The 14395-nt window shown below is 48.9% G+C and overlaps 1 protein-coding gene across 2 annotated transcripts in view; it reads left to right on the top strand.

Moving 5' to 3' along the window:
- TRIO (trio Rho guanine nucleotide exchange factor) overlaps positions 1-14395 on the top strand; it is a 337163-nt gene that overhangs the window by 191583 nt on the left and 131185 nt on the right. For both annotated transcript variants that reach the window (XM_028097953.2, XM_088023532.1), the window contains exons 12-14: positions 8495-8664; positions 9645-9819; positions 14115-14310. In XM_028097953.2, coding sequence (XP_027953754.2) covers positions 8495-8664; positions 9645-9819; positions 14115-14310 — 541 coding nt within the window. The remainder of the gene's footprint in view (positions 1-8494; positions 8665-9644; positions 9820-14114; positions 14311-14395) is intronic.

Below are 14395 nucleotides of genomic sequence, written 5' to 3'. Positions count from 1 at the left end.
GCAGTTTGTAAACCACCAGTAGAGGAAGAAGTGAACAAACAAGTTATAGCATGTTAATTTCATTCTTTACTGAGTTTCTGGTTTGATGAAGGGCATGCAGTGGAATTAGCATTTGACATTTAATTTGTAGACAGAATAGGAAAGTATGGGCAGTCTGTTAGAACAGTCACTAGAATCAGACTGCTGAATGGCTGAGAAAAAATGTCAGCTGAGGGAGTCTGTTACCACAGGGCCAGCCCTCTCCTTATCCCCCCATGCTGCTGCCCTGGTGGAAGGTGCCAGGAAGAAAGTGTTCCATAGTAAGGTATTACTCATCGTACCCGGTGTGTGAGTGAGGAAGTAATTTTCAGTCCAGACCCGTGGTAGGATCTGACTTGCTGCTAGTGGTGACCACGGGAGATGGTTGGACTTGAGGCCTAGTGGATGGGCAGGTGTCATCCCTGATGTCACCTTCCGTGGGGGAGCAGCCTCTGTAGTCGTCCCGTCTTTGAACTGACTCCACTAATATATTCAGAACATTTATGTCCCAACGTGACATCTGGAAAGATTGCTCATCAGAACTCAGGCACCCTGAAAACTCGCCATTGTTGTGTGGAGAGCCGTGTATCTTGAAAATGGGCACATGGCCACAAAGCAAGGGCAGACTTGGTGCAGCAGAAATAATTGTGGCTACCTTAAAAGTCTGGCCAGGGAGACCAGTCATCCATGGGGGTTGTTAGCGGGTGACCTCAGTGAGGCTGGGGGACTATGTCTCCCCTGTACGTCTCTGTCCCATGCGGAAAGGCATGCTTATCAAAGTCTAGGCCAGGGTCGGTAAAATACGTAGGATCCCAAAACATGTCAGCAGAAATAAGTCAAAATCCATCAGAGAAATTTCACTCATGGGTTTTCATATGAGGCTTTTGAATCAGAAACCCTCACCTAGACAGGTTATAGAGTAAGGGTCACAAGGGTGGCCACAGCACTTGTTGAAACAACAACCTTACGCATGTTCATGAACAGAGTGCACAATAGTGTCGTGCCCCGTGGGTGTAATGAGAAAAAGCACGGGAAAAAATCCCGACTAGGGGCAGTCACCTGGCTGTGCACTGCTGGTTGGATCACACATGATGTCGCCTTTGCTCTCCAGCCCCCACTTTGCAAGGGCGGGGTGTTCAGAGGAGAGTGAGCTGGTGTGGAAGGAGTTTCAGATCCTGCCACAGTGATGGAGTCCAAGCACTGAAGTGTTTGTTACCCTTGGGATAGAGAGCACAGACTATATACCAAGGCTCTCTGTGCTCAGAGGCTGGAAGAGTGAAGGAGGAATTACGCTTTGACTAACTGCAGACCATTTTAGGGGGGCAAGTGCTTGCTCTCAAAATGACGTGGGGGTGGGGAGGAGCTCTTCCCGAATCTGAAACCTCAGGAAGAGTTGTTTTCTGCTTGGGTGATGTGGGGGAATAAAAAGAAAAAAGAAAATCCCTCATCTCAAAATCTCTGTATTTCACCAAGTCGACTTAAATATCTGGATCGTTGAGGTTCCCGCTCTGACCTTGGTCCCTGTGTGGGCCCTCTCTCCAGCCACATCACCTGTGCCTCGCCTTGTCCTTGATCGCACGTCTGCGGCTTCCACCCTCCGGTGCCGCGGCGCCCACTTAGCTGGGGCTGCCCTGACGTCTTCCTTCTCCTTCTGCCCCCTCTCTCACACATACTCGCATGGGTATTATTATTTCATGATACTGACTCTGATTTATGCCCCCCCCCCCCCGCCACCGCCCAGTACATCCTTCACAAACATCCTTTCGTCATCTTAAGGCATCTTTTATCACCCACCCCAGAATAACAAGGTACTTCTCAAGCCCTTACTCCTCCTTGATCAGGTACCAGGGTATCAGGGTATCAGGGTACCAGGCATGTGCACCATTTCAGGCTGAAGAAGGTGCCGCGCACGCGGCAACAGCTCCCCTTTGAGCCCCGCTGCTCATACGTGAAACTGAATCACGATTTACGTGCACAGTGAGTGCCCTCTGAAATCCCGAAACTACCTACTCCTGCTCCTGGCTCGCAGCTTCTGCTGGGGGGACGCGGCTTTTGTGCTTCCCAAGGTGGCCTTACAGTTCACCCATCCCTACTGGTACCCAGATGATTGTCTTTGTCATAAACAAGGGTAGGGAAGCGAATAGCAATGGTGGTAGTTTCTGTTTATAAAGTGCTTGGGGTGACTGAGCACTTTCACAGGTCTGTGGTCACTTCATTTGATTTTCAAACTGGGCTTTGCCAGTTAGGGAAGACATATGGTAAGATGATCCCATTTCATGGATGAGAAATCTGAGGGTAGAGAGTCCCAAGGATTTTCCCAAGGCCCCGTGCAGAGAAGGGCCCACATCTGACGTGTTGGGCTCTGCCTCCGGATGGAGCAGGCTTATAGGCTGCGTTCAGATTTTGCATCTGAAAGAGGTTGCAGCTAAAGCAATCCCCAGGCCTCCCATCCTATCACCTGTGGAATAGGGCTGGAAGCTCAGTCCTTCCTGGGATTCCCCCAGGACAACGGGTTCTTCTGGGAGCGCTCTCTGGCAAAGTCTCCCATCCAGTTAGTGAGGAAGGGGCTCTTCCAGGAGATTTCTCCCAGCAGAGTTGCAGTCTCCTCCTTTAGGCTCCACCCAGCACAGAGGGGAGAGGGAGGGGGCCGGAGGGGAGGTGAGCCTGGGTCAGACCCGGCCAGACACCACTGGATCCAGGACCAGGGCTCTCACATCTTTGTCACGGGAGTTCTCTCCCCAGAACTTCGTGTGTCTCCCTAGCCCAGCCTTCTCTGTGAATGGATCCTGGGCCATGAACCAGGTCGGAGACACCTGCATTCCAGCGCTCGTCCTTGGAATGCTGCTGGCGGCCGCCCGGAGGGCCTCTAGGGGGCAGCATTGCCTAACTCTGGCCATGGGCCACAGTTCTCACAGGAAAGTCCATGAGGCTGGGAACCTGGGCAGAATGTAGCTCCTCTCGGCTGTCGGGCTGTCCGCAAAGCTGTAGCTCTTGATTGGAAATCAACAGCATGCACAGAAGCGCTGGGTTTTAGAAATTTCACAGGTGTCCTTAGAGACTTTCTTATTCTTTTATTCAAAGGTTATTTTAGGCATCATATACTAATTTAAAAGTTTAAAAATAGACTTTACCCAAATTATACTGCATTATGATATATATTAGTGCATCACCGAAATCAGAAATGACCTTTATCTGAGAATCCTTTTTTCTCCAAATTGAATGAGAATATTTTCTGTAGAAGCAGGGGAAAAAATTTCTAAAGGGGCAAAAGATTTGGGAGCATTTGACATTATAGATTTAAAATATAACCTTGCTCCTTCTACCTCATTTACTGTTCCCTTCCCGACTGCTGGAGCCCAAGATCCATTTCTGTGGTTTCCTCTGTGGCCGTGGCCGTTCACTGGTTCCACAGCTGGCCGGGCCCCGTGAGCACATTCCACCGTGGATGTGCATCCAAGTGTCCAGGATGTTGAGGAAAGGAAAAGGTTTGACCCACAGATCCTCATGGCATTTCCCCTGCAACCAAGGGGAAGTGATTTCTATGGACTCCGGTGCACTCACTCTAGCACCTTTTCCTCATACTATTTTTAGGTGTAAAAAGATTTAAACGTGGGATGGTGTTAAGTCTACCAGACTCAGTGACATATTTTGAACAATAAGTAGGAACCTGGTTATGTTTTGAAAAATATCTAGAGAAAGACCTAAAACCCTGTGGGTTTTCTTATTAGACACATTTCTTCGCAAGAACAAAACCAGTACTAGTGGCTCCCGTTGACTTGTTTCTTCACTGTGCACGTCCCGTCCCGTTGACTCTCCGCAGCAGCTCCCTGAGGGAGGGAGGCACTGTTAGGGTTACTACTATTACCAGGCCCATTTTAGAGAAGCGGGGCCTGAGTCGTGGACCGGCCAAGTAACTTGCCTAAGGCCACGGCCCAGGATGTTAAGTCAGGATAGGGTGTCAGGCAGTCTAGCTTCAGAGCCCACACTCTTAACTGTTACTCCATATTAGCTCTTAGGAGAGGTGTTTTATTTTAATTATCATTTGTGGATAAACTATTAAGTCTTAGGCTGTTGCAGTGGAGTTACATAGACGCACTTGGGCCTTGTGCCCCAGGGCAGTTCCAAGCATGGGTTTTGATCTCCTCCTCCTCCTCACAGTGTAGAGAAGCAAGGCTTGTTAACGTGGTTTCATAATCTAAATTATGTATTTTTGGTGGTATTTGCTAGAGAAGAGGAATTTTGTCCCCCGTCCCCCATCCTGTCCCACAAGTTGGGTTGTGAGTTAGGCCTTGCAGCTGAGTCGGGGGAGGCTGTGCCAACCACCAGGCAGGGACACAGACACCCCTTGGGTCCACCGTGGCATCTAGGGCACCTGGTGCGAGAAAGGTGCCAGACCAGGGCTCCTGGAGGGGCCTAGAAGGCTGATGACCCTGGGGAGGCCCTGACCCAGCTGTGTGAGCAGGGGCGGGGAGGAGGCTTGGGCCACCTGTGTGCTAGATGTGTCTTGTCCAGCACATGCAGATTCTCTACCGGCTGTCTCAATTCATGTTGTTATATTTTACTGATATTGTAGCGTTTTTCTAGTGGTCTTAAAAAGAATTGTGTTTCTGTTTTCTCCACAAATTTGAAAGAATAGATACTAGTCTCTGCGGGGAGAACCTAGCTCTTACTAGTGTAGTGTAACTCAAACCAGGGGTCCCCATTGGCTGCAGCCCCCCGTGGGCTTGCTTGTTCTCTGGTGAGTCCCACGCCCCCCTCCATGACACAGAGTCAGCATTTGGGGCGGACTTGGCTCCTTCACCCTCCTTCTCATCAGCGCTGCTTCTGCTTAGATGATGGTGAAAGAGAGCAGTCTGTTCTGGACGTATGTTTGCGTGGGCATCCGCTCCGCTGAATGAGCGGCACTCTTTCTACAGACCCAGCTGTGGGGTGTGCGGTGCCTCTGTGAGAGCCGCAGGTGTGCTCCGGGGACCCCCCTTTCCCTGGATCCTCTCATACTGTGACGAGGTAGGAGCAGCTTCCATGCAGCACTCAGAGGAAGGCGGAAGATGACGGTTGAGATTTTGTTTTTGTTTTTTTTTTTTTTAAAGATTTTATTTATTTATTTGACAGAGAGAGAGACAGCGAGAGAGGGAACACAAGCAGGGGGAGTGGGAGAGGGAGAAGCAGGCTTCCCGCGGAGCAGGGAGCCCGATGCGGTGCTCGATCCCAGGACCCTGGGATCATGACCTGAGCCGAAGGCAGACGCTTAACGACTGAGCCACCCAGAAGCCCCGACAGTTGAGATTTTGAAAGAAAGGGACTCAAGTGTTTTGTTTTTTGTTTTGTTTTGTTTTGTTTTTTAATTTTCTTTTACACTGGAATTAGCGTAATTGAACAGGTCCACCTTTCATAGTGTTTGTCTCTGGACAGGAATCCGAGGGGGAGCTGCGGCGGCCACGTGTATCTGAGGGGGCTTTGCTCTGTGGGGAGCAGGTGGGAGGCAGGTTACCAGGAAGCTGGTAAAACCATTTCAGCTGGAAAAGCCTACCTATTAGATAACATACCCTGGATGTTGGGGGATAAATATTTTGACGCGATAAAATGTGTTGGTAAAATTGTTATTGCTCACTGGCACGTTCTTGGTTTCTTTTAGCGAATCTTGCCTCTTGAGTTAATTCGAGTAGGTCATTCTGCTTTGGGAATTAAATTTGTTCAGAGCACTGCTGATGCTCCAGTGCCCTCTTGCTGCCTCTGCCTCCCAGCCCTCGGAGCAACTTCTTGAGGCTGGTGTTGGTCTGAGGGCCCCTGTTGCAGCAAACCGAGTCTTGGAGAAACTCAGTGATCTCTTAGGTCACAGAGTCAGTGCTTTGTTAAAGCATCTCCTAAATCCACAGTACTCCTGCTATCCTGCTATACCATATGACCTGTAGAACTTGGAAGGTTTTTCCTAGGAAGCATCAGAGCAAATTGGGAGATTCCTCATGGTCATGATGCTGTCATCCCTTCTGTTATTTACAAAGGCAGCAACCATGTTCATGAGGATTTAGAGGAAAGCAAACAAGTATGTTCTTGATTATGGAACCTTATAGATGGTGCAGAGCATTAGTCCGTATTTACATGGTGAGTCAATGATATTCTTGGTGTTGACTGACAATATCAACACAAAGCGTGACCGGATCTAAAGGGCTCTTTCCCAGTACCGGCTTTGCCCGTAGCTCGGTTCCAGCATTTGGTTTTGCCCATGTCAGGTGGGTGACTTCATCACCTAGGCTTCTTTTCCTTAATCTATAAGATCAAAGGGTGAACCAGCCTACATCTAAAATCCCTTTAAATTCAAATTCTGGAATTGTATGAAGTTTGATAACTTATACACAAAAATGGGTGGATAGTAAAAAACAAGATAACAGATATTTTATTTAACATTTTTAGTAAAATGAACTCCTACGGTCCCAGGTAGCTTGACTGAAAAATAAGTCCTTTGCCATCACTTTCCTTATTTTTAAATTGACCTGACACACTTAAAATATTTACTGACATAACTAAAGCTACGTTGAACGACAAAAGAATTCTTAGAAGGTTAGCTTGGGTTTGCCATCGTTAGTAAGTAGGAAATTGTTAATTAAAACCATAATGAGATGGCACTCATCTAGAATGACTAAAATTAAAAAGACTGACCTTCTCAGATATTGGTGAGGATGCAGAGGAATTGGAACTTTTGAAGGCTGCTGGTGGAAATGTGCCATGGTGCAGCCACGTGGGAAAGAGAGCTTGGCAGTTTGTTAAAAATTTAAACATACACCTATCATATGATCCAGCCACTCTACACCTATTTACCATTAAAAAAGGGAAAACATAGATACCTACGGAGACTGTGCACAGATGTTCTTAGGAACCGTATTTGTAATGGCCAAAAAGCGGAAACAACTGCGATGTCCTTACCTTACCAGATGAGTGGCTACACTGTGCCATATACAGAGCCTGGAATACTGTCCCACGGTTGAAAAGGTATGGGCTGTTGATACACACAATAGTATGGTTGAATCTCAAAGTAATTATGTTGAAGGAAAAAAAAACAGACCAAAAATAGAGTTCCTAGGATATGGTTCCATTTATGTACTTTTTCAAGGAAATGCAAGCTGATCTATAGCAGATGCTGGGGAGGGAGGGCAGGGGAGACAGAAGGATTACAGAGGGCACAAGAAGACTTTTGGGGTGATGGAGCTGTTCACTGCAGACAGCAGGGGTGTTTTCCTGGATGCGTCCGTATGTTTACAAACTTCGCAGATTATATCCTGGAAATTCATGCAGTTGACTGTATGTCAGTTATACCTCAGTAAAGCAGTTTTCAAACGAAGATGAGCTCAGAAACAAATGACTCAATACAGCCTTTATTTTGGCAAGCACAGCTGTGCCGTGTGGGCCACGGAGGCTGGTCGGCATCGGGGGGGCAGAGGTGCTGTCTGTAAGGGCGCTTGGAAGAAATGGGGAAGGGGGTGGCTCTCATGTCCCTGAGGAAGCAGGAAGCCTTTTCTCCCGCACAAACCACTTCCGAGCCACCAGGGCCCTGCTTGGGGTCATTAGTCTTCTTTTCCATTTTGCCGAATGGCTCCCCAGAGACATGGAGGGAGGCAGCGGGCTTGCCTCAGGCGGGTGAAGCGCTCCGCTCCCGCCATGCCTGAGGTCGTTCTTGCCTCTGTCGTTCCAAGTGGTCCTTACCTGTCCACATCCCCAGACACATCTTGAGGGGTAGTACAGTGGTGGTTGGAGGTGTTTTCGGGATGCACACTCCTTTCCCTGGAGGACTGCGCCGTGGCCGGGTCAGCTGTGGCCAGGCGGGCTGTGGCCTCGGGTGGGCGACGTCACTGAGCGGTGCCACATCCGACTCTTCTTGCCAGGCATGGTGGTGAATTTATCCCACCACATCATACGCTGCCTCTTTTTCGGAGCCGTGGACAGTGGCCACATCTGAGCAGTGGTTTAATAATTAATAATGGGTTGTAGTGCCCTTGCTAAAAGTAAAGTAAAACCATCCATCTGCTAAACAAGAGTCAAGAGGATGTGTAAAGGAATGCGTTATGCTTAGCAGATGTTTCTGTTGGTGGAGGGGGTCTTTTCTTCTTTCTCTTCCACTAGGATTGAGCCTAGGAAGAATCGGAAAGAGTGACTTCCCTTCCCTTTCCTCTTTTCTCTTTTGTGCCAGTCCCCTTGAGCTCTCTGCCTGTTTATTTTTTGCCACGCGGTGGTTGCACACTGCTTTTTTTTTCCATGCGCGTGTTCCGTGTTCCGCGTGTTCCGTTGCCTGGGCCTGCTCGGGGCGGGGCTCCCCCTCCCACCCGCTACTACCCCCCCCCCCCCAGCAGGCTGCCGCCAGCCCCCTCCCAGTGTGGCCACTCGTGTCACTCGGTGTCTGCACCAGGACTTCCGGGGGAGGGGAACTTCCCGGGGGAGGGGGGGGGCCGGGGGCCTGGCCTCACCGCGCTCTCTCCTTCCCCAGCTGTGGACATGGCTGGAGGAGCTACAGAAGGAGCTGCTGGATGACGTGTACGCCGAGTCGGTGGAGGCCGTGCAAGACCTCATCAAGCGCTTTGGCCAGCAGCAGCAGACGACCCTGCAAGTGACCGTCAACGTGATCAAGGAAGGCGAGGACCTCATCCAGCAGCTGAGGTGGGCCGCGTCCCTGGCCTCCTGCGGGGCACGGGCGCTTTGCAGTCCTGCCAGTGATTTCGCCTTCCCTGAGCTCACACTTCTAAACAATGGGCCGCAGTTCCCTGCCCAGCTAGGTGGGGAACAAATAACACGTCTGCATACGACAGAGAATAACATCCCTTTCTTTCTCTTTTCTGCAGCGGTTTCACTCATGGCAGCATTGACTGATAAACGTTCCCAGAGCTCAGCTTTTAGTAGTATTTCCTCTTAACACTTACCAAATACTTATTGAAATTTCTTTGAAAACCAGATTGATTTAAACCTCCGAGGACTGTGTCCTCCAGGCCCTGAGTGATGTGCCTCTCCAGAGGATGGTGGGCGTCCCGGTCCTCAGTGCTGAGGCTCGGGGAGCCCCGGCCTTGGGGGGGGAGTCCCTGTCCCTCAGGGGTTCCCCTCCACACAGGAAGGCAGGGGGCCCTGCTGGGCCTGGGAGCAGATTCGTGTTACTGGATCACTCAGAGGACTGTTTTTCATTCATGCCTGGTAGCTTCACGGGATGCTCACTTTGCCCAAGAGTCAGGCAAAAATGACTTGTTAAAGCTGAGTGGGTGGCATTAAGAGTTTAACCCCATCCCCACCCTGACTCTAGCATGTGTAGCAAACAGGTATCGTCTACTCTGTTCTCTCTACTTAAGGAGAAGAGTGGCTAAAGCTGAGCTCCGCTGAAGTTACTTTCCGTAATAGGCTTCTTTTGAGAGCGACGGGAGGTGCCGAGCAGTCTTCAGTGTGGGCTCAAACCTGGCAGCTTGCTCGGGGGAGGAAGGCCAGGGTTGTGTGGCGCGGGAGGGGCCGCTGATTCCATTTTCTGAGACCAGCGGTCCCGCTTCCTGCCAGCTCTCTCCCCCTGAAGTGTGCGCGGTCTGCCGGATCTGGGGTCGGACAGTGGGAGACTTTCTCATGCCTGTCCCGTCCCCTTCTGCTCTTCTGCCCTTCTGCAGGGACTCGGCCATCTCCAGCAACAAGACCCCCCACAACAGCTCCATCAGCCACATCGAGACGGTGCTGCAGCAGCTGGACGAGGCCCAGGCCCAGATGGAGGAGCTCTTCCAGGAGCGCAAGATCAAGCTGGAGCTCTTCCTGCAGCTGCGCATATTCGAGCGGGACGCCATCGATGTGAGTGGCCCCCTCCTGCTCTCTCCGCGGCCTCTCGCTCTGGCCGCCGTAACAGGAGGACGGGGAGAGGGGGGCGTGCGCCTCACCCTGGGAGCTGCAGGGCTTGTGCCGGAGGCCACGGCACACAGCAGGGTATAGAGCGCAGCCCGTGTGCAGAGCTGAAGCCCCCCGCTGCCTCGCACGAGCAGCTTGTTTCAGCCCGGGCTGGGTCCCGCGACGCACGCCCCTGTCGGTGCCGCAGAGGCTCACCCCTGTGGCCGTGGTCCTCCCCGTCCCTTCCGTCGCCCCCCCTCCCGCCCCGCTGCCTGTCTTTGCGCCCTCCCCCCCCTCCTCCCCAGACGGTGAGAATAAGCCTCGCCTGGGCTGATGGCGTGTTTGGTAGCATGAAGTCCAGTTTTTTTCTCCACAGAAGGGTGCTTGGATGATCTTTCGTTCTTCTTACCTAAAAGTTACACCTTGTATATGAGGTTTCTTTTCTTTTTCTTCAACAAAAGGATGGTTCTTAATTCTGTGTCAGGGAAGATCTTATTTTTGAACTTGAAGTACAAGCAGAAGTAAGTATAATTGGATGGTGCTGAATCTGCCTGTGGAACATGATGAAAGGAACCGGAACTCACTTTAGCCCGGAGAAGGCCGGTTTCCTGGTGCCTGTCAGCTTCATACAGCTGCTGGAGTGACCGAGTGCCTGTCCGGGTACCAGCAGCCCGCCAGGTGGTCCTGTGACTGCCGAGCAGAGTCTGTAGGGTGTGCCCCCTCCCCCCCCCCCAGACCCTCAGTGCCACTGAAGGCAGAGGGGTGGCCGGACTTTGTGTGGACTGCTTCACTTCTCTCTGCTCAGGGGAGCAGCTGCCTGAAGTGGGCCCTGCCTGCTTCTCTCGGGTCTGTCTGTAGGCCCAGCTCTGAGTGGTGGTCTTGGTGTATGGTACAGGGACCAGGCCAGGCCCAGTGCTGGGCCTCTCATTGGCGGGGGGGGGGGGGGGGGTCTCTGGTTGGCCATCTGTCTAAATCTCCCATCAGTGTTTTCATTGAAGAAAGGCCTTCTTGGCTGTTTTTATTGTCATCATTGGTTTATGACAAGAAAGGAGTTAAATCCCACCCATGTTGTCTGGTAAAATCTGCTCTCAGTGTCTTGACCTTTACAGCCACACGAAGCCATGTAGAGAAACAGCCCGCTGTGCTCTAGCTTATTAAGGACCTGCCCGGGGCCTGGGCGATGGTGTGCCGGTTCCAGGTTGCAGACTGTATGAGCAGAAGACCCAGCATGCCTGTTTTCCTCTGTGACCTCTACTTCGAATGAATTGCTTTGATAAACTTAGCTGCTTTTGAGTAGTTTCAATTAGAAAACACAGAGCAATCAGGCATTACTTGAAGTTTTTCATCAAGACATTTTGATACTTAAAAAGAAATCTCTTGGCTTCATTTGTATGACTGCTACTTAAAGGAAAAAAATTCTAATTGTATTTCCATTTTCAACAAACTAGTGTTTTAAAATGTAGCTCAGGAACCAGAAACATAATTTTCCCACACCAAAGCCACAGAATTCCCAGTGGCCTTTAAAAAAGCCAGTGTGCCCGGCCAGGCGTAGTGCTTTCCTCAACTGAGGAAATTAAACCTGCAGTTCAGTCACAGGCCAGCTAAAATATAGTCTAAAAGCTTTTAGAATGTCATAGCCTAAGAACCTCTTTTCTCTGGAATAATCCTGAAACATAGAAACCTGAGAAGTTGAGGCTTCGGCTGGGGTATCTTCCCTTATCTGGGAAAATGCTCCATCCGACTGCCCGTAGGAGGCATGGAGTTATCTTTATGGGAGAAACTTATCTGTTCCTTGGCCAGTTTTTAAAAATCTCTCCCTATCTCTTGTATTTCATAGCCTTTCTATCTCTCAAAAGTGAATCTAGGTTTTCTATGGCTTAGACATAGTGCAGTCTCAGCCTCTTGATATTCCAGGTAAAATCTGCTCTTTTGATCTAAAAACAACGAAGTCATTACTATAGCATCCTGTGATAGTTACTTACAGAACAGTTATATGTACATTTAGGAAGAGGAACTTTTAGAATTTCTACACATTCTGGGATCGAGTTAAAAACAAAGTTACTTCTCCAAAGAATTCGTGTTCAAATATTACTTCCCCTTTCTTGAGCTTTGTTTTTGCCACTGATTTCTTGTCTTCACTTGTACGGTTAACAAGCTGTAATGATAAACTCTGGGCAGGATTTTTCCTGATGATCCTTTGATCATGGCCATAAGCTCAATGAGTATTTTTGAGTCCTGCTGGTTCTAGCACGTTCATTTTTGTTTATTATCTGCTCTTGAGTGTTGTCTGAGCCTGATGGTGCCTCCATGAGACATCATTGCTGAATCTGTACCTCACCACCACACCTAACCCTCTCCTGCCTCAGTGTTAGAAAAGGAACATTAAAGAAGGAAATTTACCCTTAGGGTGGAGATAAAGCTTAAAGGTATGGTAAGCTCTTTCCTTTTAAAAAATATTTTCCCTCAGTGGCTTTTTGGCTTATGTATAATTTAACATTGTTTAAAATTTATTAATTTTATAAATTAGCCCAATTTAATAAATTAGTGTAAATATACATACTGCATGCAGACCCCACTAATGAAAGAATAAATCCAGAAGATTTTTGCCATAGGAGTTTGGGGAAGCCTTCAGTTTTTATTACTTCCCATCTCCTAGCTGGGTTCTATGTAAACTCTCTCACATTGTCAGATTTTCAAACTCAGGTGGTTACTGCTCATCTGGATGGAAGGAAATCAGGACTCATGGGAAAGGTTATCCCACTGAAACGTAGATAATGCAGTGTTCTTTCACAAGAAGTCTTTTCCTTCTTTTTGGATTTTGTAATTTTTAGCCTGAATTTTTAAAAAGTAGATTACAAAAGTTTTCAAACCAGCTCCAAAGTAGCAAGGATGGTACAGTGAACGTCCACGTGCCTCTCTCCCAAATACAGCAGGATTGTGTCTTCCTTGCTGCAAACATCCCTTCTCTTGTTATTGTGCTGTAGTATGTTAGAGCAAAGCTTTGCCAGCTTACCGTTTCCCTCCTAAAGGCTTTCTTAAGTATCTTGACAAAATAAGGCCTTTTCCCACATAACCAGAGTCTACCACCCCTCACCAACTGGAGGCCTTGATCTCAGTTAACTAACACCCAACCTCTGCTCTGCCCTCTGCAGCTGCCCCGGGGGCGGGGAGGCGCGTGGGTGCCGCTTACACGGCTGATCGTCTTCCCATCCAGAATCATCTCTTCATCCACCCTTCTTTTTTTTCCTGCCATGACTTGTTGGAATGACTGCATCAGGGGAAGAAACCAGGTCCCACATTCTGCGTTCGCTTAGTGATTTTCTTCTGTTTTTCTTTCCCTGGTATTTCCTATAAACTTGCAAGTTCGATGTAAAGACCTGATTAAGATTCGGGTTCCGTTTCTGTGCCAGCTGCTCCCCAAGGGCCACGGCTTCTCCTGTCAGAAGGCTAGTCCTGTCTGGTCCTCCTTCTTTAGGGAGCTTAGGTTGGTCTGTGGGATTAGGAGGTGGCAGCCTGACCCTCCCATTAAGTCCCCCCATCCTTTTCCATTATAGTTTACTGCACATTGGTGATCATTGCCTGAAGAGTTATTTCACTAGAATTTCAAAACAGAATGAGAAAAACAGCCTTTCGAATTTTATTCTACATTTAATAACTAGATTTATCTATAAAGGGCAATCTTCCTTCATTGTTATAGGCTTAAATAATTATCTCTTTTACCAGTTTCAGGATAAAGGTTGGTTTCCTATCAACTTCTTCTTTTTTTTAAAGATTTTATTTATTTATTTGAGAGAGAGAATGAAATAGAGAGAGCATGAGAGGGGGGAGGGTCAGAGGGAGAAGCAGACTCCCCGCTGAGCAGGGAGCCCGATGCGGGACTCGATCCGGGACTCTAGGATCACGGCCTGAGCCGAAGGCAGTCGCTTAACCAACTGAGCCACCCAGGCGCCCTTCCTGTCAACTTCTAATCAGAGGAGTTTTTCGTTTAATTTTAGGCTTTTTAGCTCTTCTTCTTCTTCTTTTTTAATCACTGGGCATTAATGTGTTTTTCTTTATTTTGTAAATTTTATTCAATTGTGATAGATTTTTTTGTATCTATCTGTCCCATCTTTGGCCTGTGAGAGCCCCTACGGCTGGCTTCCATGTCCTTCGGACATGGTCACATTAGTTCCTTCCTTCCTTCCCTACTTGGCACAGTGAGATGTCACAGCAGATACTTATTTTGTAAGTCTTGGTCCTAAGAAGATACTTTCCTGTGTCAGATCATCTCAGACCTTGAGTCTTGGAACGATGAGCTTTCTCAGCAAATGAACGATTTTGACACGGACGATCTCACGATAGCAGAACAACGCCTCCAGCACCATGCAGACAAAGCTCTGACCATGAACAACTTGACCTTCGATGTCATCCACCAAGGGCAGGACCTTTTGCAGTACGTCAATGAAGTGCAGGCTTCGGGTAAGGAATGCATTTCATTCTGTCAGTTGTGGGGGTTTCATATCATACGGAAATTCATCCTGTTTATTTGTGTGCTGGCCGCCAA

This window comes from Eumetopias jubatus, unplaced genomic scaffold (assembly GCF_037043125.1).
Source record: "Eumetopias jubatus isolate StellerSeaLion01/CBP00866 unplaced genomic scaffold, mEumJub1_p1.0 scaffold_5, whole genome shotgun sequence".
NCBI classification, from domain to species: Eukaryota; Metazoa; Chordata; class Mammalia; order Carnivora; family Otariidae; genus Eumetopias; species Eumetopias jubatus.
This window is presented reverse-complemented; position numbering and strand designations above follow the sequence as displayed.